Source organism: Acomys minous (assembly GCF_964271855.1).
Source record: "Acomys minous genome assembly, chromosome: 3".
NCBI lineage: Eukaryota > Metazoa > Chordata > Mammalia > Rodentia > Muridae > Acomys > Acomys minous.
This window is the reverse complement of record NC_140485.1, coordinates 79835372-79859400: the sequence shown is the minus strand read 5'-3', so window position 1 is coordinate 79859400 and position 24029 is coordinate 79835372. Positions and strand designations below refer to the sequence as shown.

At 46.8% G+C, this 24029-nt stretch overlaps 1 protein-coding gene and 1 pseudogene across 3 annotated transcripts; one reads left to right on the top strand and one right to left on the bottom strand.

Moving 5' to 3' along the window:
* Positions 1–3068: 3068 nt before the first annotated feature.
* Positions 3069–23066, top strand: DYNLRB1 (dynein light chain roadblock-type 1). Of its 2 annotated transcripts, none has more exons than XM_084775815.1 (4): positions 3069–3201; positions 15032–15107; positions 18813–18980; positions 22735–23066. In XM_084775815.1, the coding sequence occupies exons 1-4, from the start codon at positions 3199–3201 to the stop codon at positions 22776–22778; spliced, it is 291 nt and encodes a 96-aa protein (XP_084631941.1). In that variant the 5' UTR covers positions 3069–3198; the 3' UTR covers positions 22779–23066. The 2 variants fall into 2 exon arrangements, with proteins under 2 accessions (XP_084631941.1, XP_084631940.1); XM_084775814.1 differs by lacking the exon at positions 3069–3201 and adding an exon at positions 11718–11843.
* On the bottom strand, positions 8590–10057 carry LOC311594217 (large ribosomal subunit protein eL29-like; annotated as a pseudogene). The gene has a single exon. The product of its transcript is annotated as a large ribosomal subunit protein eL29-like (transcript).
* Positions 23067–24029: the final 963 nt, after the last annotated feature.

The following is a 24029-nucleotide window of genomic DNA, read 5'->3' as shown; positions in this document are numbered from 1 at the left end:
AGGAGCACCTCCCAAAGATTGTCCTCGGACTGCCACAAACCTGTGCTGTGGCACTCACATAAAATGTTTAGAAAAAACATGGGTAAGTTTTGTAAAATGGCTCGTTGGGTAAAATTCGTTTGCCACACAAATCTGAGTTCAGTTCCTGGAGCCCATGTAAAAAGTGGAAAGAGCCAACTCCTCAAATGGTGCTCAAGCCTCATACACACCATGGCATGAGGGCCCACACCCACCAGTTGGTTTAGGAAAGAAGACAAAAGGATGGTGTGTTTTCCTTAAAGCCCAGCCAGTAGAGGGAAACTTCAGCCAGTGAGATTTAAATGTGCTGGTCTGATGGCAACTGGCAGACAGAAACTGCAGCCCCTTCCTAGGCCATCACTGTGAAGGGGAGCTGCTGCTTGGTCCCTCGTGACTGAGTTCCTGGTCAGCAAAGAGTGGCTTTGAGCAGGAGGGCTCTCTCAGAACTTCAGGTATTTCACCTAGAAAACTTGCAGTCATTATCTGCAGGTCCCCGAGCAGCCATGCTGTTATTTTTCCTCATCTCAGACCTGTTCTGTTGTGCCTCCCTGGTATAGTATACCATATCCACAGTCACAGCACCGCAGACCAACAATAACTATCACTGTGTGCCAGACGCTGGTGACCACACTGCCTATCTAGCTACTCAGGAATGGTTATTAAAGAAAATAGCTCAAAATATTTTAATAACACCTGCAGAATTAAATGAAGAGTTCAAATTAGAAACCAGGATTTTTTTTCTTATTCTGAAATCCTTTTTTACTGTATTGCTTATAAACTAAAGCCCCTCCCTCCCAACTCAGCCTGTACCGTCTAACCAGACTTCAAGTCCTACCAAATAAATCTCCATAACTGAATCCTCGCCTAGAGCTGCCCTCTTGCCTCCTTGTCTGGTTCATGTGTAGAATGGAATTGGTGATCCTTGCTCTGCTAATTCCTTGGATGTTAGGGGTCTATTCACTGTAGAGCGAGCGTCGACCCTTATTTGGAGTGGAGAGTTGGAGGTAAGGGGCACTATACATTATTTCCAGCATTCAGTAACCATGTTTACAATATTTTTTTGAAACGTTTTTCTGTGTTGCTATGGCTGTCCTGGAACTTGCCCTGTAGATTCAGCTAGCCTCCAGGTCCCACGTGTGTGTCCCCCGCCCCCCTTCTGCCTTCCTAAAGGTGTGTGCTGCCACACCCAATCGCCAGTCTTCCCCCCCCCACACACACACACCTTTGAGTGTTTTGCCTGTGTGCATGTATGGATACGTGTGTGCCTGGAGCTCTTGGGTCAGAAGGTCATCAGACACTTTGGAATAGTGATAGGTAACTGAGAGCTGCCCTGTGTGCTGGAAACTGAAGCCAGGTCCTCAGCAAGAGCACCAAGCGCTCTTAATCACTGCGCACCCCCCCCCCCCACACACACACACCATTTTGAGACAGGGTCTCTCTGTAACCCTGGCTGCCTTGGAACTCACTTTGAAGACTAGGCTGGCATCAAACAGAAACCCTGGACACTGGTGTTAAAGGTGTGTGCCACCGTGACTGGCCACTTTCAAAGGCCATTCTGAAGAAGTTTTGGAGTTGTCTGCACTTTTTTTTTAATCTAGGTTTCGCTAGTATTTAACAGCCCAGTTAACCTGGTACACTCATCAAAACTAACATAAATCAGTAAGTCAGCATTTGTTACATTCCCTACACCAAAGTCCACATTTCTCTACCAATATTTCCTCCTAATTTTTGACAGCTCTTTATCTTTCATGACCTTGCAGTTTTGTTTTGTTGGGGGTTATGTCTTTGTTTTGACAAGAGAGCATGCGCGAAGCCCACGCTGGCCTAGAACCCACTATCTTGCATTAACCACTCAAGTGCCGAGATCACAGCTATGTACCCGATTGACCTTGAGATCCCCCCTCGCTCCCAGCATGCCCTTTGGGAGGCAGTGCTGTTGAGATGCCTTAGAGCAGCTGTTGTCAACATGTGGCTCCCACATCAGATGTCCTGCAGCCCGAGATTTGCAATTCATAACTAACAAAACCACAATTACTAAGTAGCAGTGAAATAATTTTATGGTCGGGGCCACCACAATTCGAAGAACTGTATTAAATGGTCGTGGTTTTGGGAGGAAGACTGAAGAACACTACCTCTGAGAATACCCCTCAATGTGGGTTTAATTTCCTTAAAATTAGGATTAGATTTTTGAGCCGGGCGCGGTGGCGCACACTTCTTATCCCAGCACTCCGGGAGGCAGAGGCAGGCAGATCTCTGGGTTCAAGGCCAGCCTGATCTACAAAGCGAGTCCAGGGACAGCCAGGGCCACACAGAGAAACCCTGTCTCTAAAACAAAAAAGAGATTCGGTTTTTGTGGCAAATACCAGGGAGGTCATGCTTCCCAAGCCTGTCATACTAGGCTCACAGCGCGTCACTACAGGTGTTATCCCGTGTGTGAGTGAGATCACTATCCTCGCCTACCAGCCCCCTGCACTGAACAGAAGGTGCTTAGCTTCAAACTCCGGAGGCAGATCATCGCGCTTGCTTCCAGCAAGCACCAGTGTGGGAAGAAACTCTGAAGAAAATGCTAATAGTATAGTGAGGTTGCTAAACATAAGGCATGCTCACTACTTGCCAGTGCTTTAACCCAGGTTTTCTGTTGGAAACCCGAATCTTTTTCGTAACATGCAAGGGTGAAACTTAGTGGACAGAGAACACGACAGGACTCTGGGAAAAGTCCTTTTAGAGGGAGAAAATGGTAGGGCGGAGATGTAAAGAAGTTTCTCCAAAGAAACAGGAGTGCGGTGGAGTTCGCAATCCTAAATCTTACACCCCCAGGACAGCCCTGACTAATTCATCCCAGAGCTTGCTCCCGCGATGCCCACATCCTCAGCCCATCTAAGTTCCTTCTCTCTACCTCAGTCTGGGTCAGAGGGTGTTTCAGGGACCTCGGCTGAATGCTGAAGGCAGACCCGGAGACCAGGCTACTCCTGAGCGCTGCTGGAGAGGAAATTCTTCACACAGGCTTTGGTCCTCCTAGTGGGGAGAATCCTTGCGGCGCTGATTTGCGTCAGCCCCTCTCCCGGCTCCTGATAGGCTGCCTGAGCTGTCCGTCTCGGGGGAAGAAAAAAAAAAGTGCGCAGACTCAGAAAGGCGGAGAACTCGGCAGAGTGTTGGCTACTGCTGCTGGATCGGTCCGAGATGGTGAGTGTCCACCCGGGGCGGCGGGAGCGGGCGCCAGCCACGCGGCGTGAAGCGCGCGCCCATCCTCGGGCTGCGGTCCTCGTCCCTGGGCGTCGCCCCGTGGGACCGGGCGGGACCCCGCTGCCGGCCATTAGTCCCAGCCGCGGAGGAGCGACCGGAAGCCGGTCTGTGAGAGGCCGCCGCGGAGGCCCGCCCTCTGGCTCGCGTATAACCTAGCATTTTGGGCTTCTTGGGCGACCCCAGCCAGGCTGCAGGGATTCCTGGAGTCCAGCATAAGGCCGGCACCGTAGGAGATGTTACGGGCGTTGCCTTTCCTCCTCCGCTCTGAGAAGTAGGCACGGCCATTAGCGCCATATTCACACTGGGAACCCAAAGCCCGTCGTCCCTGGGATTCGAACTCTAGAAGCTTGACTGTCTCCTGTGGGCTCAGCTTGGCAGGCGGCTCAGGACCCGGTGGGGCACACACACTGAGGAGCTCAAAACCTTCTGCCTACCTTTACAGGGTGGTGGGTGGTGCTTTCAATCATCACGAGTTGTACAGACCTTTTCCAACGTTAAACCAAACCTCCGAATCTTATTTAAAACTGGTGTGATGGTGCACGCCTGAAATCCCAGCACTTGGAAAGGCTAGGGCAAAAACTTGCAGTTCTAGGCCAGCCTGTGTTATAAAACGAGTTTCTGTCGCAAAACAGAAACTTTTTTTTTTTTATTTAATTTTATGTATATAAATAGTGTCTGCACCATTCGTGTGCCTGGTGGTGGTGGTGGGGGGCGGGGGGGGGGGGTCAGAGCCCTTGGAATTGTATTTGCTGATGGCTATAAGTCACCATATAAGTGCTGGGAGGCAAACTCATGTCCCTTGGAAAAATAGCATCTCTTCAGCCTCAGAAAACTGTAAATATAAAAGCTACTGAGAAGGAAAACAATGGCATTACCTAAAGCGGTGGTTCTCAACCCCTTTCCAATCGAATGACCTTTTCACAGGGGTCACATATCAAATATTTATGAAGTAGCAATGAAATAATGTTATGGTTGGGGTGGGGGCAGTCAGCACAACATGAGGAACTGTATTAAAGGGTCACAGCATTGGGAAGGCTGAGAAGCACTGGCCTAGCGGCAACCACTTAAGTTGTTTATGGTCTTTTCATTGTTTTTTTCTATAGCCACCATCGACTGTTCTGTTGGGGGGTTGTGTTTTTCACTGTACTACGAAGAATGTCTCCACATCATCAAACATTGCGCCACACCTTTGCAATGTTATTTTTCACATCAGTTAACTGTAAAAAAAAAATTTAACAGGAAACTGGAGAGATGGGCTCAGCCATCGAGAGAGCTCGTGTTGTTCTGACAGAGGCGCCCACATGGCTGCTTACAGCCATCTGTAACTCCACCCCTAGCGCATCAGATACCTTCTCCTGGCTTCTGCAGGCTGCAGGCTTGTACATACTGTGTACACTGGTGCATGCACAAAATAATAAAACATTTTAACTTTATAATGACGTATTCATAGTTTTAAGAAACACAAAAGAATCTAAGAGAAAAATCTCTCTCTCATCCATAACCTCAGTTTCGGTCTCTTTTGGGAACAACTAATTTCGTGTGTGTGTGTGTGTGTGTGTGTGTGTGTGTGTGTGTGTGTGTGTGTCTGGAACTCCCTCTGTAGACTAGGCTGGCCTTGAACTTTCAGAGATCCACCTTCTGGGATTAAATGAGTCCTCCACTACCACCTAGTAATTTCTTGAGTTTTTATATAAGCATGTTTGTGCCCTGGTTTTTGTTTTCTGCCTTCCACATTTGGCTGTGTGCCCTGTTTTGTTTTTTTTTCATAGCTTTCTATAATCAGTACAGTACTGTTGTTTGCACTCATAAAATTGCTGCATATTTAGGTGAGCATTTCAAATGAACTCACGCAGCACTGTTGTATATAATCTGTAGGAAGTGAGTGTGGTTCGCTCTTTTACTCGCCAAGCTAACTACTGTGCCTTTGAAATCTTAAATCCCACCTAAAGGGGCACTTTCTGGGCCAGCCAACGGGTGAATAAAACATGGAGACTTGCACTAACTGGCAACCAAGCATCCAGCTAACTACACTGGCTTCTAAAGTGTTTGTTTGGGCTTCTGGTTTTAGAGGGCTGGAGTCCATGATGGCTGTACAAAGGCATGGCGGAACACCTGGGAGCTCGTCTGCTGAGCAGAGAGAGTGTAACCCCAAAGCTGCCCTAGTGACAAACCTCCCTCCACAGATTGCACCTCCTCATACTCCAACACCGCCAAACATGAGCCTGTGTGGTCCGTTCTCACCCAGGGCACCACATAAACACATGACATTTTTGTTTGTATTTGTTTTTTGAGACAGGGTTTCTGTGTGTAACAGCCCTGGCTGTCCTGAGCTCACTTTGTAGACCAGGTTGGCCTCGAACTCACAGTGATCCACTTGTTTCCCCAAGTGCTGAGAGTACAGGTGTGCGCCACCGGTGCAGCTTACATATTCTTTAGATGTTGAGTGTGCCAAGCCCCACAGCCACCATAGTAGAGCTGTCTTGCGGGGGGTGGGGTGGGGGTGGGGTTACAGGTAGTTGGGGATTCTGTATTGGTGTTGGGAACTGAACCCAGCTCCTCTTGAAGAAAGGTCTACAAGTAATCCTACGGTCATTTCTCCAGCCCCAAGTAAATTTGTGTGTGATAGAAATAAACAATAGAATAAAGATATTTAGGTGAGGTTTTTGTTTTTTGTTTTTGTGTGTCTGTGTTTTTTTGTTTGTTTGTTTGTTTTGTGTTTTTCTAGACAGGGTTTCTATGTGTAGCCTTGGCTGTCCTGTACTCCCTTTGTAAACCAGGCTGGCCTCCAATTCACAGCGATCTGCCTGCCTCTGCCTCCCAAGTGCTGGGATTAAAGGTATATACCACTACACCTGCTTAGGTGAGGTTATGTTTGTTTGTTTGTTTTTGTTTTTTGTTTTTTCAAGACAGAGTTTCTCTGTGTAGCTTTGGCTGTCCTGGACTCACTTTGTAGACCAGGCTGGCCTTGAACTCACAGGGATCCGCCTGCCTCTGCCTCCCGAGTGCTAGGATTAAAGGTGTGTGCCACCACGCCTGGCTTAGGTGAGAGTTTTATTTGTTAGTTTTTGGGGTTTTGTTTTTTGGGTTTTTTTTTGAGAGACAGGGTTTCTCTGTGTAGCCTTGGCTGTCCTGGACTCACTTTGTAGACCAGGCTGGCCTCCAACTCACAGAGATCCACCTGCATGCACCACCATGCCAGGCTTGTTTTTGTTTTTTCAAGACAGAGTTTCTGTGTAGCCTTGGCTATCCTAGCCTTGCTTTGTAAAGCAGGCTGGCCTCAAACTCACAGAGATCTGTGTACCTCTGCCTTCCACAGTGCTGGGATTAAAGGCATGTGCCACTACACCCAGTATTTGTTAGTATTTTTATTTATCTTCTTTGAGACAGTATTTTCTGTAGCCCAGGCTGACCCTAAATTTGCTATAGCTGATACTGGCCTTTGAACCCCTAATCCTTTTGTGTTTACTTCCCAAATGCTGGGATTACAGACCTGCAGCGGCACAGTTGGATGACTGGCCATTTTTTCATTCATACCTGCATCACCCTTTCAAGTGCTGGGGTTTATAGATAAGAACCCATAATGGACAGCAAAAATGACTCTTTTGAAAAAGAAAATAGCCAGACGTGGTGGCGCACACCTTTAATCCCAGCACTCAGGAGACAGAGGCAGGCGGATCGCTGTGAGTTCGAGGCCAGCCTCGTCTACAAAGTGAGTCCAGGACAGTAAGGGCTACACAGAGAAACCCTGTCTCGAAAAAAAAAAAATCCTGCTATGTATGATATTATTTTCAGAAACTCAAACTTTCTTGTTTGTAGGTAGTTATAGCTACATGAAAAACTTTTTTTTTTGCTTTGCTTTTTATTTTTTGTTTTTGCAGGATATCAGTCTCATACTTTGGAGGTGGGTCAGGCCTAGTCTCTGTTAATGTGAACCATCACCTGCAATGTGTGTTTGCTGCCTTTCTTGTCTTTTCCTATTATTGAGCATTTCTCTGTTTGCTTTTGGCAGGCGTCACTGCAGCAGATACCTTGTTAATTGCCTTTGTTCCTTGGTAATGTTCCCATAGGATGAATTTCCCGTAGGGTAACTAGGACCTATAGCGTTTGACCCTCACATTCAGAACGGTACCTGGCATATAGTAGGTCAGTAAGTCTGTGAAATGGCCAGGATCTCCTAGGTGACGCACTGATTGTACTCTCCTCCACAGAGGCAGCCTGCTCTTTGTACCCAGGTTCTAGATTCTAAAGGTATCAAGCTGCTTGCCACTTTGTAGTCGGAGCCTTCTGCCCTTCCCTGTAGCATCTGGCACTGCACTTACAGGAAGTGGGTGCTGTGATAATCCATTCTGCTGCCTTCAGTTGTCCCTAGCTCTTTTGGCACAGGGAATGAGGGAATGGTACCCCTGTTTCCAAAGACCCTCTGCATCTTTTTTTTTTTAAAGACACAGTCTCTGCATCCTGTAGCTCAGTATGTAGATCAGGCTGGCCTTGAACTCACATAGATCCATATGCCTGGCTGCACTCTCTACCTTTGAGGAACGTCTTTATACATTCTGAGCCTCTGGGGGGAGCAGATTGAGAACAAGAACACTTCAAAACCCAGTCCTGCCATGGGGAGAGGAGGGGCAGTCAGGCTTCAGTCTGTGGCTGCTGCTCTGCTGAGATGGGGTAATTAGAGTCTGTACCTGACACACATCCCAGAGTCACAGTCAGGGTCATGAAGAGGCAGTCTTGATTTCAGAGAAGCAGCCTGAAGTCTGCACGTTTGTTTTTTTCTCTCTTATTTTTCTTTTTTTTCCATATTCCCTGTTGCTGGGAGATTTGGCTGGGATCACCCTCACAGATTCCTGGGAGTTTCCATTGTGCTGAGTTTTTAGCTCATCCCCCAAAATCCCCCCACTAATTCCACTTCTCTCCCACCATCCTCCCCCCTTTTCACTCCTGCCTTTCCACCCCACCAGGTGTTTGTCTGTGTATTGTAGTGTGGTTATCCTGTGCTTTATGACTAATATCCACTTGTGAGTACACACCATGCTTGTCTTTCTGGGTCTGGGTTATCTCACTCAAGATGATCCTTTCTAGTTCCATCCATTTGCCTGCAAATTACATAATGCCTTTATTTTTAATAACTGAGTAGTATTCCATTAGTGCTTCTTGTCCATTAAAGATTCCTCTATGGGGCTGGAGAGATGGCTGAGAGGTTAAGAGCACTGCTTGCTCTTCAAAAGGTCCCGAGTTCAATTCCCAGCAACTACACGGTAGTTCACAACCATCTATAATGAGATCTGGTGCCCTCTTCTGGTGTACATAAATAATTTTTTTTCTCAGAGCTTGCCTCAGGTTTATTTGTAAAAACAGCATAGGACACTGGTCGTCTGTAAATAGTGTGTAGGTAGGTGTGTCACACCAGTCCATCTGTCTTCACATAGGCAGAAGCCTTTTCTATGGGGCCTTCACAGGGGCCTGGGCAGCTTTGGGAGCCTGAGCTGGGGCTGAAGCTGGGGCCTTAGCTGTGGCTTTCGCCTTGGTTTGAACCTTGGGCTGTGGTTGGTACAGCCTACGACCCTTGGCCATGTAGCTTCGAATCTTCTTCCCAAGATTAGGATGAGGGATGAAAGCGAGCCGGCTGAGTTTGCGGCTGGGGCCCTTTGGCATCTTGGGCTTGACGGCCTTAGGCTTCACAAGAGCTTTAATGGCCTCTGCACAACACTCATTGCCTGGGCGTTGTTTGCCTGCATCTTCTTCAGGCCTTTCTTGTTGTGCTTCTTGGCAAAGCGCATGTTCCTCAGGAACTTGGCGTCAACCCCCTTAAGAGATTCATATCTTTGTGACCGGGGTTTCTTGATGCCATTTCTGTGCCGTTTGCGGGACTGGTTGTGTGTGGTGTGGTTCTTGGACTTGGCCATGTCTGCACGGTAACCGGCGGCTCCCTCAGCGCCTGGGACCGGAAGAGAAACATAATTTTTTTTAAAAGATTCCTTTATGGAGACTTCTGTTTAGCTCTGTGCCCCATTTTTTTAATTGTTTGGTTTGTTGCTAATTTCTTGTGTTTTTTATATATTTTGGGTCTCAGGCCTCTGTTGGGTGTAGAGTTGGTGAATATCTTTCCCCATTATGCAGGCTGCTGTTTTGTCCTTTTGATGGTGTCATTTTCCTTACAGAAGCTTTTCAGTTTCACGAGGTTCCATTCAATAATTGTTGCTCTTAGTACCTAAGCTTAGATGTTCTGTTCAGGAAACTGTCTCCTGTGCCAGTATGTTCAAGACTTTTTTTTTCCCATGTCAGATTTATTGTATCTGGTTTTATGTTGAGGTCTTGATCCACTTGGATTTGAGTTTTGTGCAGGGTGATAAATATGGGTCTATCTGCATTCTTCCACATGCAGACATCCAGCTAGAGCAGCACCATTTATTAAAGATTCCCCCCAAACTGTATGGTTTTGGCTTCTTTGTCATAGATCAAGTGTCTGTAAGGGTGTGGGTTTACTTTTCGGTCTCTGATTCGATTCTGTTGGTCCACCTGTTTTTATGCCAATACCATGTGGTTTTTATTACTAGTGCTCTGTCGCACAGCTTGAGGTCAGGGATGGTGATGCCTCTAGAAGTTCTTTTATTGCACAGGATTTACAGGATGGTTTTAGCTATACTGGGTTTTTTATTTTTCCATTTGAAGTTGAGAATTGTTCTTTCAAGGTTTATTAAGAATTGTTGGAATTTTTATGGGAATAGAATTGAATCTGTAGGTTGTTTTTGGTAATCCTACTGATCAAAGAGTGTAGGAGTTTTGGTTTTTTTTTTTTTTCTCATCATCTTCAATTCCTTTTTTTTAAAGACCAAAGGTCTTGTCCTACAGTTCTTTCACTTGCTTGGTTAGAGTTACACCAAGGTACATTATTTGAGCCATTGTGAAGGGAGCTGTTTTCCTAATTTCTTTTTCAGCCTGTTTGTCATTTATTTATATGGTATCCAGCCATTTTGCTGATGGTGCTTATCAGCTATAGGAGCTCTGTGGTAGAATTTTTGGGGTCACTTAAATATATTGTCATATCATCTATGAATTGTGATACTTTGACTTCTTCCTTTCCAATTTGTATCCCTTTGATCTCCTTCACATGTCTTACTGCTTTAGCTAAAATTTTCAAGTACTATACTGAATAGATGTGGAGTGAGCAGCCTTGTCTTGTCCCTGGTTTTAGTAGAATTGCTTTAAGTTTCTCTCCATTTGATGTTGGGTACTGGTTTGCTGTATGTTACCTTTATAGTGTTTAGGTATATGCCTTGTATTCCTGATCTAAGACTTTTGTCATGAAGGAGATTGGATTTTGTTAAAGGCTTTTTCAGCATCTAGTGAGATGATCATATGTGTTTTTTTTTTTCTTTCAATTTGCTTATATAGTGGATTACATTGATGGATTTTCATATATTGAACTATCCCTGGGATAAAGCCTACTTGATCATGGTGGATGATGTTTTTAATGAGTTCTTGGGTTTAGTTTGCAAGTATTTTTCTTCCCCAAGACAGGGTTTCTCTGTGTAGCCTTGGCTGTACTAAAACTCACAAGAGATCCCCCTGCCTTTGCCTCTGGAGTACTGGGACTAAAAGCATGTGTCACTACCACCAGCCTAGTTTTTTAGTATTCTATTGAGTATTTTTACATCAATATTCATTAGGGAAATTGCTCTGAAATTCTCTTAGGCTTTGGTATCATGGTGACTGTGGCCTCATTAGTTTGGCAATATTCATTTCTATTTTGTGGAATAGTTTGAGGAGTGTTGGTGATAGCTCTTTTTTGAAAGTGTGGTCCTGGGCTATGCTTTAATGACTGCTTTTACTTCCTTGGGGTTTATGGCCCATTTAAATTGTTTACCTGATTTTTATTTAACTTTGGTGTTATCTTTTAAGAAAATCATCCATTTTCTATAGATTTTTCCACTTATGATATACAGGCTTTTGAAGTAAGACTTAATGATTCTTCGGATTCTCTCAAGTGTCTGTTATGGTCTACTTTTCATTTCTGAATTTGGTCATTTGGGTATTGTTTCTGCCTTTTAGTTAATTTGGCTAAGGGTCTATCTTGATTTTTTTTTTCCAATGACCCAACTCTTGGTCTCACTGAGTCTTTGTTAAATTGTTTTTTCTATGCCTGCTCTAGTGCCCAAATAATGACACAGAGATCTATTACATTTAATTAACAAGCTTCAAGAACTATAGCTGGACAGAGACTCATCAGTTCTAACCCATCTGTGCTGGCCTGGCCTATTTCTCAGCCATGTGCTCTGTTACCTGCCAACTAATCTTGCCCTGGCTATTCCTGCTCCACCCACGTCCTCCAGGACACTTCCTCGTGGTGGCCTAAGCATGGCGACCTTCTTTCTCTCTCCTCCTCCTGGGATTGCAGGTCCTGCCTTAGCCCTCGTCCCAGCTGCAGGCTGTTCAGCTCTTCAGTAGCCAATCACAACACAGAGACAGAAATGTGTCCTAGAAATGGCGGTGCCAACCTCCAGCTGCAACCAGATCTCCGGGCACAGAAACCAGCACCTGAATACACAGTGCACAGGACCAGCCCAACAATTTTTTGTATTGTTCGTTTATAATTTATTGAGTTTAATTATTTCCTTACTTCTCCTGAATGTTTGCTTCTTTTTCTCTCTCTTTATTTCTTCTTTGACCCAGTGGTCGTTGAGTAGAGAGTTACTGAGCTTCCATGAGTTTGCAGGCTTTCTGTTGTTGACGTTCAGATTTAATCCATGACCGTCTCATAAGTTATTACATTTTTCTTGTATTTATTGAGACTTGCTTTGTGGCCAAGTATATGGTCAGTTTTCAAAAAGTTGTGAGGTGCTGAGGTTGTATATTCTTTTGTGTTTGGGTGAAATGTTCTGTAGATATGTTAGGTCCATTTAATTCATAATATGCTTCATTATTTGTTTAGTTTCTGTCTGGGTGACCTGTCCATTGGTGAGAGTGGGGTGCTGAAGTCTCCCACTATTAATGTGTGTGGTTCCATGTGTAAGGTAAGCTTTAGTAATGTTTCTTTTATGGCTATGGGGGCCCCTGTGTTTGGGGCATAGGTGTTCAGAATTGAGACTGTCATCATGGTGGATTTTTCCTTTAAGTGTGAAGTCTCCTTCCTCATCTCTTTTTATCGTTTTTGGTTGAAAGTCTATTTTGTTAGATACTATAATGGTTACTCTAGCCTGCCTCTTGGGTCTGTTTGCTTGGGAAATCATCTCCCAGCCCTTTAAGTTACTGTCTGTTACTGAGGTGTGCTCCTTGTATGCGGCAGAATGATGGGTCCTGGTTTTGTTCGCATTCTGTTAGTCTGTGTCTTTTTATTGGGGAATTGAGTCCATTGATGGTGAGAGATACTAATGACCAGTGATTGTCAGTGTTGTTCTGATGTTGGTGCTAGTGTTGGTAGTAGTGTGTGTGTGTGTGTGTGTGTGTGTGTGTGTGTGTGTGTGTGTTTCCATTTTGGTTTTGCTGGTATGAGATTATTTTCTGTGTTTTCTTGGGTATAGTTAACCACCTTGCATTGGAGTTTTCCTTCTAGCATCGTCTGTAGGTCTGGATTTATGAAAAGATACTGTTTAAGTTTGTTTGGTCGTGGAATCTCTTGTTTCCTCCATCTACAGTGATTCTAAGTTTTGATGCGTATAGCAGTTTGGGCTGGCATCTGTGGTCTCCTAGAGGCTGCTTGCCCAGGTCCCTCTGGCTTTTAAAGTCTCTGTTAAGATGTCAGGTGTAATTCTGATAGGTCTGTCTTTATATATTACTTGGCCTTTTTCCCTTGTAGCTTTTTCTTTTCTTTTCTTTTTTTTTTTTTTTTTTTTTTAGGTTTTTCAAGACAGGGTCTCTGTGTGGCCTTGGCTGTCCTGGAGTCACTTTGTAGACCAGGCTGGCCTCAAACTCACAGGGATCCGCCTACCTCTGCCTCCCAAGTGCTGGGATTAAAGGCATGCGCCACTATGCCCGGCCCTCCCTTGTGGCTTTTAATATTCTTTCTTTTGTACATTTAGTGTTTTGGTTATTATGTGGCAGGAGGATTTTATTTATTTATTTATTTATTTATTTATTTATTTTTGGTGTTCTGTAAGCTTCTTGTACATTTATAGGCATCTCTTCAGGTTAGGGATTTTTTTTTCTATGATTTTGTAGAAAATATTTTCTGGGCTTTTGAGTTGAGAGTCATCTTCTATTCCTGTTATTCTTAGGGTTGGTCTTTTTATGGTGTCCCATATTTTTTGGATATTTTGTGTCAGGAACTTTTTGAGACAGGGTTTCTCTGTGTAGCCCTGGCTGTCCTGGACTCTCACAGCGATCCACCTGCCTCTGCCTCCTGAGTGCTGGGATTAAAGGCCTGTGTCACTGCGCCCTGCTGTGTCAGGAACGTTTTAGATGTATCGTTTTCTTTGACAGATGTATCTGTTTCTTCAATTGTATCTTAGGTGACTGAGATTCCTTTTTTTGTTTTCCGTTGGTGACACTTGCATTGGCAGCTCCTGTCCTCTTCCCGGGGTTTTCTGGCTCCAGGATCCCTCACTTGGGGTTTCTTTATTGCTTCTGTTTCCATTCTCAGGTCTTGAACAGTTTCATTCATTTCCTTCACCTGTTTGATGTGGTCTCCTGTATTTCTTTAAGGGATTTTTTCATATCCTCTTTAAAGGCCTCTATCGTCTTTGTAAGATTGAAGTTTAAGGCCACTGCTTTGTGCTTCAGCTGTGTTAGGCTTTCCAGGGCTTGCTGTAGTAGGATGGCAGGGTTCTAGTCGTGCCATGTTGCCCTGGCTGTTGTTGACTGTGTTCTTATGCTGGCCTTTAGCCACCTGGTCGTCCCAGGGTGGCAGCGGGCCTGTGGGAATGCAGGCGTAGCTGGGCTGGATGGTTTGTGTCAATTAGACACAGGCTCAAGTGACCTCAGTGCACAAGTGCAGATGTATACGGGGACCAGGGGCTGTCCACAGGACACAGCAGGCTGCGGCTTTGGGGAACAGCAGAGCAGAGGCCCTGTGTTCCCTGTACGTTTCTTAAAGAGCCCTGGTACACATCTTTAATCCCAGCACTCCAGAGGCAGTGGCGGGGGGGGGGGGGGGGGGGCAATCTGTGAGTTTGAGACCAGCCTTGTCTACAGAGTCAGTTCCAGGAAAACCAGGGCTATATATAGACAGTGTCTCAAAAACAACAACACAGGGAGACAAAAGCGCTGTGACTATGGGTGGAAAGGTGAAGGCTTGAAGTGACAGATTAGAGGTGTGAATGACAGAGGAAGACTCCAAAAGTCTCATTGTCTGCTCTGTTGACAGTTTCTATTACGAGGACATCCCACCTTGAGTAGTTTCTGGGTAATCAAAATTAGTAAGCCTCTTCCTGCCCAGATGCCAAGTGTCGCTCTGTCTGGGGTGACAGTTTATTAAGTCACTGAGTTTATCCTCATGGTGTCGTTTTGCTCCCTTTGAAATATATTCATTTGTGATGTTTGAGCCACAAATAACAGTTCCTCCTTCCTATAAAAGCTGTTTGTTTTTTTTCCAATTCATCACAGCACTGTACCATATGTGTGGGTCACGGGTGTGTCTGGACTCCAGAGGGAGGGTGTTTACATTCTGTTCTCAAATAGCTGATGGGCAGGGAGGGCTAACTGCCTGGTGGAAAGGGGGCAGAAGCAGTGCCAAAGGCCTGGGTGTCGCTCACTTTTAGATGAATAAGCCCTTCATCTGCTGGGATCTGAAGCCCACCTGTTGGCTCCTAATCTTGGTCTCCTTTTCTGGCAGGCAGAGGTGGAGGAAACACTCAAGAGACTGCAGAGCCAGAAAGGCGTGCAGGGGATCATTGTGGTGAACACAGAAGGTAGGCAGCCCCTCAGACCGTGGCCTGCACCCAGGCAGGTCTCCAGAAAACAGCCCCACAACTTAAAGAAATCTTCTTTCTTTAAAATATCTTCAAAGTTCTGATACTGTGCTTGGGATTTTTTCCTCCTTTTTTGAGACAGAGTCTTGCTGTGTCACCAGCGTCTCGTGGAACTCAGGGTCCTCCCGCACCCACCTCCCGTGTGCTGGAGTAAAGGCATGTTCTACCTGTCTTAGAAAGCTCAGTTTAGTAAATAAGAAATTTTTCTCATTTCTGCTGCCCTGACAAGTCACAGCTGTCAGTAATCCATGCTTTTCAGCTCTTGTAATCAATTTATTTCTCAAGTGATAATCAGAGTTGCTAAGACTTTTGTTTTTTAGATAAGGTCTCACTATGTATATTGGGCTGTGCTCAAACTCACAAAAGATTCCTTTGCCTCTTGGGTGCTGTGACTAAAGTGTGCACCATCAGATTCAGAAATAGTGCCGAATGCCCTTCACTCCAGCACATGGGAGGCACAGGCAGGAGTCGAGGCTGGCCTGATCTGCATAGGTCCAGGACAGCCAGGACCCTGTTGGGGGGAGGGGGGACACGTATTTTCTCTCACACCTGACTATTGTTACTCATTTTTAAATGTTGGAGATTTTGTTTTGCAGATTTTACATATGCAAAAACCTTTTTTTAAGTGCTGAGGATTAAAGGCAGGCCTGATACCCACTAAGCAAGTATTGTACTGACACTTTAAATGTTTGTGTAAACGCCTGAAGAGCAGTTCAGTGATAAAAGTGTACAATTTTTTTATTCTTCAGTGTTTTTCAGTGAGACAATGTCTCACTGTGTAGCCAGTGCTAGCCAGGAACTCTTTGTGTAGCCCAGGGTAGCCTAGAATTTATGGGATTCCTTCTACCTGAGTCTGTCTTGGCTAGGGTTACAAACTTTCACTACGCTTGGCTAAGTAATGTTGATTAATCTATCCTGCTGCTCCTGCTCAGGGTGCTCACACTAGCTCACACAAGCTCATATAGGGTGCTCACACTAGCTCACATAGGGTGCTCACACTAGCTCACACAGGTGCTCACACTAGCTCACACAAGCTCACACAGGGTGCTCATACTGTGCATCCATTTGAGGTGACTCTGCTTTTTGTGGCTAATTCTCCAGCTGACTTCTTTGTGCCCAGCGGTCTCCTCGGTCTTCTGGGGAGGAGTTTACTTGAATGGCTGGTCAGATGCAGATGATGAATCTCCCTGCACAGGAGGTGGGGTGAGGGGACCTAGCTAGAACCACCCACTTTGTGCAAAATCCAAGGACAGGTGCTTTTTTCCTACAAGCAGCCCTGTTCCCTGCATTTCCTAAGAAAACTCCACTCTAGAAATTTAATTGAAAAAAATAAAAGAAATTTAATTGATAGGTACATGCCTTTAATCCCAGCACTCAGGAAGAAGCAGCAGACAGATCTCTGTGAGTTGGAGGCCAGCCTGGTCTACCAAGTGAGTCAAGGGACAGTCAACGCTACACAGAGAAACCCTGTCTTGAAGAGAAAGAGACTTAATTATGATTGCCTTTCATTACAAAGCCAAGGTCTTTTCTAAGATTAATTTTATTTCTGCTAGCCTGTAATCCCAGCACTTGAGAGATAGTGGACCAAGAACTGGGTTTAAAAATCCCAGCTACACAGTGAGTTCAAGGACAGCACGCAGGAGACCCTGAGATCCAGAAGCAGAGGTGGGGGGGAGAGTTAAGGGTGTACCCCAATAGAATTGTGCAGGCTCTGCTCTCTCAACAACAAAGTACCCGCTCCCCTTTGCTTCCAGCCACCGGGTTAATACAGAACGTGTGCTTGGTAGTAGCATCTGGTGAAGTCTTTTTTCCGTGCAAGGGCTCAGGCTCGTTGCCTTGCACATGCTAGGGACATGCTCTGCCCGTCAGCCCTGTTAAAGGGCCTGAGCAGGGTTTGTTGTTCTGAGAGCATCTCACTGTACAAGCCTAGAAACTGTGCTTCCCCAGTAGCTTCCTAGTTCTGCAGGCTGCACAGTATTTGTGAAGGAAGCGTCTTGAACTAGGTAGGCCATCTATCTGACATCCTTGAATATGGACTTTTGTTCTGGTTTGAAATTCTTCTGAGTTTTGGTTCCTGCTCTCTTAGCTCTTCTTTTTTAGAGTGAGCCACTGAGTGGTTAAGTTCGCTGGCCCTTCTGTATTTGCCTACTTGATATGTGACCAACTCATCCTATTATGTGAACCCCTGGAAGTAAACCCCAGTAACAACTCAAGTGCCAACATCAGTAGATGCTTAAATAAAATTAGGTTCTGCCCCAGGGAACTTACCGTTCAGTGGGGGATGGGTAAAATGTCTACTCTGCTAATAGTGCAGAGCTGGGGCTGTAACTGCTCTAAAGGAAACTGCATAGCACTGCGATGTCATCAGACATGAGAGTCCTTCCTCTAGGGTCATCCCAGTGTGGGTAGATTGTAGCAAGTGCCAGTCCCACTTCCACCCTCTGAAAAGGACAGTGTAGTGGGGCCTCATGGGGCACAGGTGTGCATGGTACCACAGTTGCAGCATTGGGGCCCCAGCATCAGTCAGGCCCTTAAAGGCAAGTGCCCGCTGCAGCCCATCCCTGTGCCTTCACTTGGCTCTAAAGCCTCTCCTGCTCAGCCGTCTCACATGTTCCTGCTGCCCTGATAAAAGCAGCTTGCATGGCTGCCTTTGGCTCTAAACTGTTCACTTCTTAGCCAGACTCATAGGGTCCCAGGCCCATGCTAGCCACTTGGATTTGAGGAGTCACTGGTAAGGCATTCTTTAGTAGTGTCCAGACTTGTCTTGGATGGAGCCTTCTGACAGGCCACAGCAATTCACAGACTCAGGCCACATTCCTCACTTCATGACAGCAGGCACAGTGATGACAGTAATGTTCATTTAATTTTTCAGTCTTTAAGAAGAGATGGTCCTTGTCTGGTTAATTACACCAGTGAAATCCTAGCCTAAGCATCCAGCAATACGGAAATGTTGCAGCTATGGATGGCCGTGCTTCATGGCTCTTTTCATGGTTTGTTGTGTGTGCTAGGTACTGGACCCAGGTCTCAGGCACACCAAGTGCTCACTTTACCACATCTCTTCATGAGCTCTCTTAAAGACAGCAATGCTGCATACACAGAAACACACGGGGAGGGAGGAACCTCATGTATCCATGCTTAAAGTAATGGGCTGTTTCTGCTGTCTTGGCACAAGCTGACCTCTTTTCAACCTCTTTTCTTTTTTAGATAGGGTCTCATCGTGCAGACCAGGCTGGCCTTGAACCCACAGAGATCTGCCTGCCTCTGCTTCCCGAGTGCTAAGTCAGTTTGAGCTTAGTATTACAAAGGAGCATCTCTCCTTTTATTGCTTGACCCAGTCAGGCAGGGTGGGCCTAGGGAAAGGAGCACGGAATTGATCCCACATGCCTGTATTTAAATCTTTATTGTTTCTGCATCGATAGGCAAGTCACCTCATTATTCAGGGCTCCTGTTGCCTAGAAGCCAATGAGGATGGTGATGCCACGCACTGGCTCACAAGGTGCGCACTATGCCTTTCATATGGCAAGCCTTCTGTAAATAGCGGCATTGGTTGCTGTTAAGCGGCTGTTCTAGAATTAGGGATGTGCGGGAAGGCACTGAACAGAAAGGGCCCGTGAACTGCTCAGTTCCCATGTGTTCTTCCCACAGGCATCCCCATCAAGAGCACCATGGACAACGCCACCACGACACAGTACGCCAACCTCATGCACAACTTCATCTTAAAGGCACGGAGCACTGTGCGTGAAATCGACCCCCAGAATGACTTAACCTTCCTTCGAATTCGTTCCAAGAAAAATGAAATTATGGTGGCACCAGGTAAGGGTCTTACACCTTCATATTTAGATTCAGAACCTATCGGTGTGTCCACAGGTTGGGGGGGGGGGGGAAGAGTCAGGTTGCCTTACTGCCTGCTCGCTGTCACGTGGTGGCCACCAGCAGATCTTTAGCAAGCTTCATAGGAGGACTGTGGCTCCACATGGAGAAAGACACAAACACACATTGCTGATCCTTCTCAACTTCCATAGGAATTTGGGACATGGCACATTGATGAGGTCTGCCTGGGAAGTCAACAAAGATTTCTCAGAAGCAGGAATGCTGGAGAGCTGGGTCTTAAGGGCCAGGAAAATATGAGTCAGAGGCATGGAAAAGCTATTTCTATATGAAAAAGAAATTATAGTCCTGTCGTCCACCCATGCAGCCAGCTCCCCACCACCACTGGAATAAATGGCTATTTTGAGTCATTAGTGAAAAGCTTGGCTGTGTAGTACAAGCATGCCTGTGTTTAGGCCTTAGCATCCTCTCAGTGTAACGAGATGCTCACATTGGGAGGAGCCCACAAGGATGGGAACTGCAGAGGGGAGGCACGGGTTGCCTGACTTTCAGCCTGGTTGGCCATGTGTAAGTCCTTACATGCTGGTGCCTCAGGCCGCAGAGCAGGTTGACTTTAAAGGAAGTTATGAAAAGTGAGGCTTGGGTCCAACTTAGAAGGGGCCTCAAACCCCAGAGTCAGCTGTGTGGATCTGATCCTGCAACCTGAGGTGCTGAGGGTGGGAAGTGATATTAGGATATTGGGGTGCTGGCGAGGTGAGGCAGTGTTTATAATCCCTGAACTTGGGAGGCAAAGGCGGGTGGGCTACACAGAGAAACCCTGTTGGGGGGAAGGGGCAGTAGTCAGACCCAGCAGCAAACCAGCGTGGCTTCTGTTCCCTGGCCTGCTCTTGCTCCAGCCCAGTCTGCCTGGCTGGAGAGATGGGGAGGGTCAGTCATAAAAGAACTGCCACTGTATTTATTCTATAACAGTGTCCTGCGTGCTTAATTAACATAGCTCTTGCCAGCCGCTGCTCTCTCCACAACCACATTTGTAAACATGGGTAGAGGGCTGTGCTGTTGTGATCCTCTGGGATATACCCCATCGTAGAGCTAAGCCTTGCAATCAGTTTGAATGAGAACCCACCTCCACCCAGGCTTCCTGCTGTGGGACTATGGAGGACAAACCTCCATCTCCCTAAACTGGGAACGGGAGTCACCTTTCCACTTAGTGGTTATGTCAGTGCAGACTTGAGATGCCAAGTGGCAGACCTAGAAAGTCAGTGTAAAGGACAGATGGCATGCTGCCACAGAGACAGACACTTGGTAGACAGTGTCTCTCCACTTGAAGCTCCAGAGGTGTCTGGAAGTCCTGACCATACAGGTCTCAGCTCAGTGCAGTAGCACTCGGATTTGTCCTTGAGGGCCCATGGACATTGAAGACAGTTGGTGCTTGAGCTCTCACGGGGTTCACAGGCTCAGTGGCTCCAGGCTCCTCAGTGGAGACCTTCACACGGGCAGCATGCAGAGCCGTCTGCAGGGAGTGAACATGTTGGCACTTGCCCTGGGTGTGGGTCTGCGTGTCTCATACTCCAGTGATGCTGCAGTTTGTGTGACGTGTTGAACGAGCCATAAACACTGCTGTTTCTTGGGGTCACCACACTCATGCATCCTTCCCACATACCACCCTCCTGTGGGACATGCCATCGTTCCCTGTTGCCTGGCTGACTACTTAGCTACGTTTGCACTGTTTTCTGTTTTCCACAATAAGTTCTACAAGGGCAGGGACTTGTAAACACAATATTTAACAACACATTAAACGCTACATACCCCAACTGTTCCGAAACTATGTAGACCAAGCCAGCCTTGAACTCAGAGGTCTGCCTGCCTCTCCCTCCCAGGTGCCCAGATCAAAGGCATGTGCCACTATGCAGGGCCCCAAGATGGCTTTAATTTCCTCCCATTACAGAGGCCTCCCTGTTGTGGGGTAGGGTTAAGGATGTCTGGCACGTGGGGTCTAGTTATCTTTATATTTGTGCCTGGGAATACTTCTGTCCATGCAGTGTCAGAAGAGGTCAGCAGATCCCCCTGAAGCTTGGAGTAACAGAACGTTGTCAGTGCTAGGGACTAACTGCAGGTCCTCTGCAGGAGCAGTAAGTGCTCTTAACCAGTTGCTAAGCTGTCTCCAGCCCCTGGGATATGGTATTTCAGTTGAAAATCAGTAGTATATACTTCTTTGTACCCAGTTTTATGTGGTCGATACAGAAATTCTGGTTTGGGGCTGAGTAGGGCTAGACTGCCTGAGGATTGCCCCAGGAAGCCCCAGCATCGACCAGGCCCAGCTGAGACTTGGAGGGGAGGCTGTGGTCCCAGCATGCAGTGCGAACAGAGTGCCTGGAAGGACAGGACCGTCTCTTACGTAATAGACTGCTTGCAGCTTCTTAATCTAGCTCTTCATATTTTAACAAATCAAGGTATTTAATAGTTTCACTTACTAATCTCACTGATGCAGCACAAATGACCTTCCCCACCACATCCCTGGCTGTCTGGATGACTTGGCCAAGAAAAGCTCTTGCTGCCAGGCCTGACCACCTGAGCTTGAGTCTTGGAATCTACGTGGTAGGTTAACCACTTCCAAAAGTGCCTGCAGGAACCACTCTTCTGAGCTTCATCTGCCTGCCACGGCAGGCGCAGGAGCACACAGGGTAAAATGTGCAGGCCTCCCACAGGGGACTTGATGTGCCGCTGCAGGACTTAGAACGCAATACTCGGTTTTTGTTTGGTTTTGCTGTTAGCTTGTTACTTGTGTGTGCAGAATGCTGTCACCTAAGTGGTTAGTTGTCATGGTTATTAGTAAGATGGTAGGCCACTAGCACCTGCCCAGAGCGGGTTTTGGGGTTTGTTGAGGTGCCACCTGAGAAAGCTTATCCATGACAGAGCTAACACTGGCCTAGAGACACAATCACATGCCTAGAACTTAATGGCAACTTCTGTAGACCTGTAGACTACTGTCACAAAGCTTCAACTGACAGGCTGTGCTGAACAGAGTAGCTGCATCTAAAATCCATAAATGAATTCATTTGGGGTTGAGGGTACAGCTCAGTGCACTTGCCTAGCACTTGGAAGACCCTGGCTTTGAGCCCTAGTACCACAAAAAAAAAAAAAAGAAAGAAAAAAAAGAAAATCAGTGAGCTCTGCCCTGACAGACGCACTTTGTCCTGTTCTCTTGGTAAGTGAAGTCTTTCCACGTCTATGCAGAGTCTGAGGCGAGACTGTGTCGCTGGAAATGCTTCAAAGCAGCAACTGACTTCCTGTGACCTTTCAAATTATTCTTTGGGGTGGGGTGTGTTGTAGAGTGTAGGGATCAGCAACAGGCCAGTCAGTGGGCTTACTGGGATGAACCAACGTGTCTATCAGCCATGCTATTGAGATCTCACATTAATGTGCGTGTGCGCACACGCCCACATGCACACTCAAGAACTCGGGTTACCAGGGTATCTTACCAGCCCTCCAAATCTTATTTAGTAATAGAAATTAAGAGAGTATGCTACCATGTTCACTGCCCTGCAAGTGAAGGCTGCACTTCGCAGCAGCCACTTGGCAGGAGACCGTGGGTTCGCGCCTGCTCCTGGCTGTGGAAAGGAGCTGCCACTGGCGCTCTTCTCGGGCTCTCCCTCCCGCCTGCATGCTTGGTGGGTGGGAGCTGCCGTCTTCCTCCTGGTGCACATTTACTGATTCGTTTTTCTGTTGTTCTCTCTTTCAGATAAAGACTATTTCCTGATTGTGATTCAGAATCCAACTGAGTAAGCCACTGTTTCGGCTTCCTGTGTCATTCCTTAATTTAATGCCCCCAAGAATAAGTGTTAATCATGTCAGTGGGCACATGGTGGTGACCTGAGAGCCCACGTAGGCCATGCATTGATGAAGGGCGGCTCTGCCCTCTGCACCAAGGAGTGCCTGATGATCCAGTCAGTTCCCAGGAAAGCCCAATTATCATTTCCAGGCCGACACCCAGCTTCCTTCTGACCTTCAGTTCAATTTGTGACCCTCAGAAAGCCCGTTTTTTTCTTTAACTAAAAATAACTTCAAACCCCACCCTGGCTGTTGTGTGTTTGCTATACAGGACAGGCCTATTCCTATGCTAGCACATGGTCAGCTGACCAAACCCATGGCTTCTAGCCACTGGCAGGTTTTCAGTGTCTGGGCCTGCTCCTAGCACAGGCTGCACACTTCCTGGACACGGCCTGACATGTGATGGTGCCCTGGTTCCTGGGCCTCCTTTTTCATCATCATCTGCGCTGCCAATGACTTTGTATTGCATTGCGCTGAGCAGAGGAAGAGAGTGGTGTCTACCGAGTATCCACAGTGCACCTGGTGTCCCTCAGCCCCTTACATCATTGTGTTAAAACTGCCTGAGCCCTGGGGTGTTGGGAGTCATCTAGGTGGGAGGAAACAAGTAGTCCCCAGGGCCTCTCAGCTGGAACATGGGTCCATTGGTAACCTGTCTTTCCACAGTCTTCCTCAGTAGCTGACCCCAGCCTTTCCCAGTGAGCTTGGTTTTGGTGATGAGCCTCTTGCCCCTAGCACTGTTGTACGCAGGGGCCGTACCAGGTCGTCTCCTCAGGCTCCACACTCCACACTTGCTGCTGCCCACCACCCTGAGAACCGCCTGCACTTGGCATTGCAGTCTTGGCTTTTGTTCCTTGTTACTCACACACAAAAGGCTGGCGCAGCTTTCTAGTTCTAGTTAGTCAGACACTGCTGAAGAAACAAGCGAATGTCCACGGGCTGGGGCCACTGCTTTGCAGCTGAGAGCATACTGTCCTACCGAAGGCCGCTCACAACCGCCTCTGACTAGCTGCTCCCTCTTCTGGTCTCCACATATAGACTCATGTTACCCACTTAGGAGAACACGCACCTGGCATGTGCAAGGCCCTGAGCTCAGTCCCCAGAGTACACACACACACACACACACTGGGCATGCACAAGTAAAGGGCCAACCTGGGATCTATGAAGCTCTGCATTAAAAAAAAAGATTCAGGGGGCCGGAGAGATGAC

Bases quoted from the DNA above. Each gene is read 5' to 3' on its own strand.
- DYNLRB1 (XM_084775814.1), top strand. From the start codon at position 11,733: ATGTGTCCTAGAAATGGCGGTGCCAACCTCCAGCTGCAACCAGATCTC. The intron at 15,108-18,812 runs GTAGGCAGCCCC...TTCTTCCCACAG, and splicing joins CATTGTGGTGAACACAGAAG to GCATCCCCATCAAGAGCACC. The intron at 18,981-22,734 runs GTAAGGGTCTTA...TCTCTCTTTCAG, and splicing joins TGAAATTATGGTGGCACCAG to ATAAAGACTATTTCCTGATT.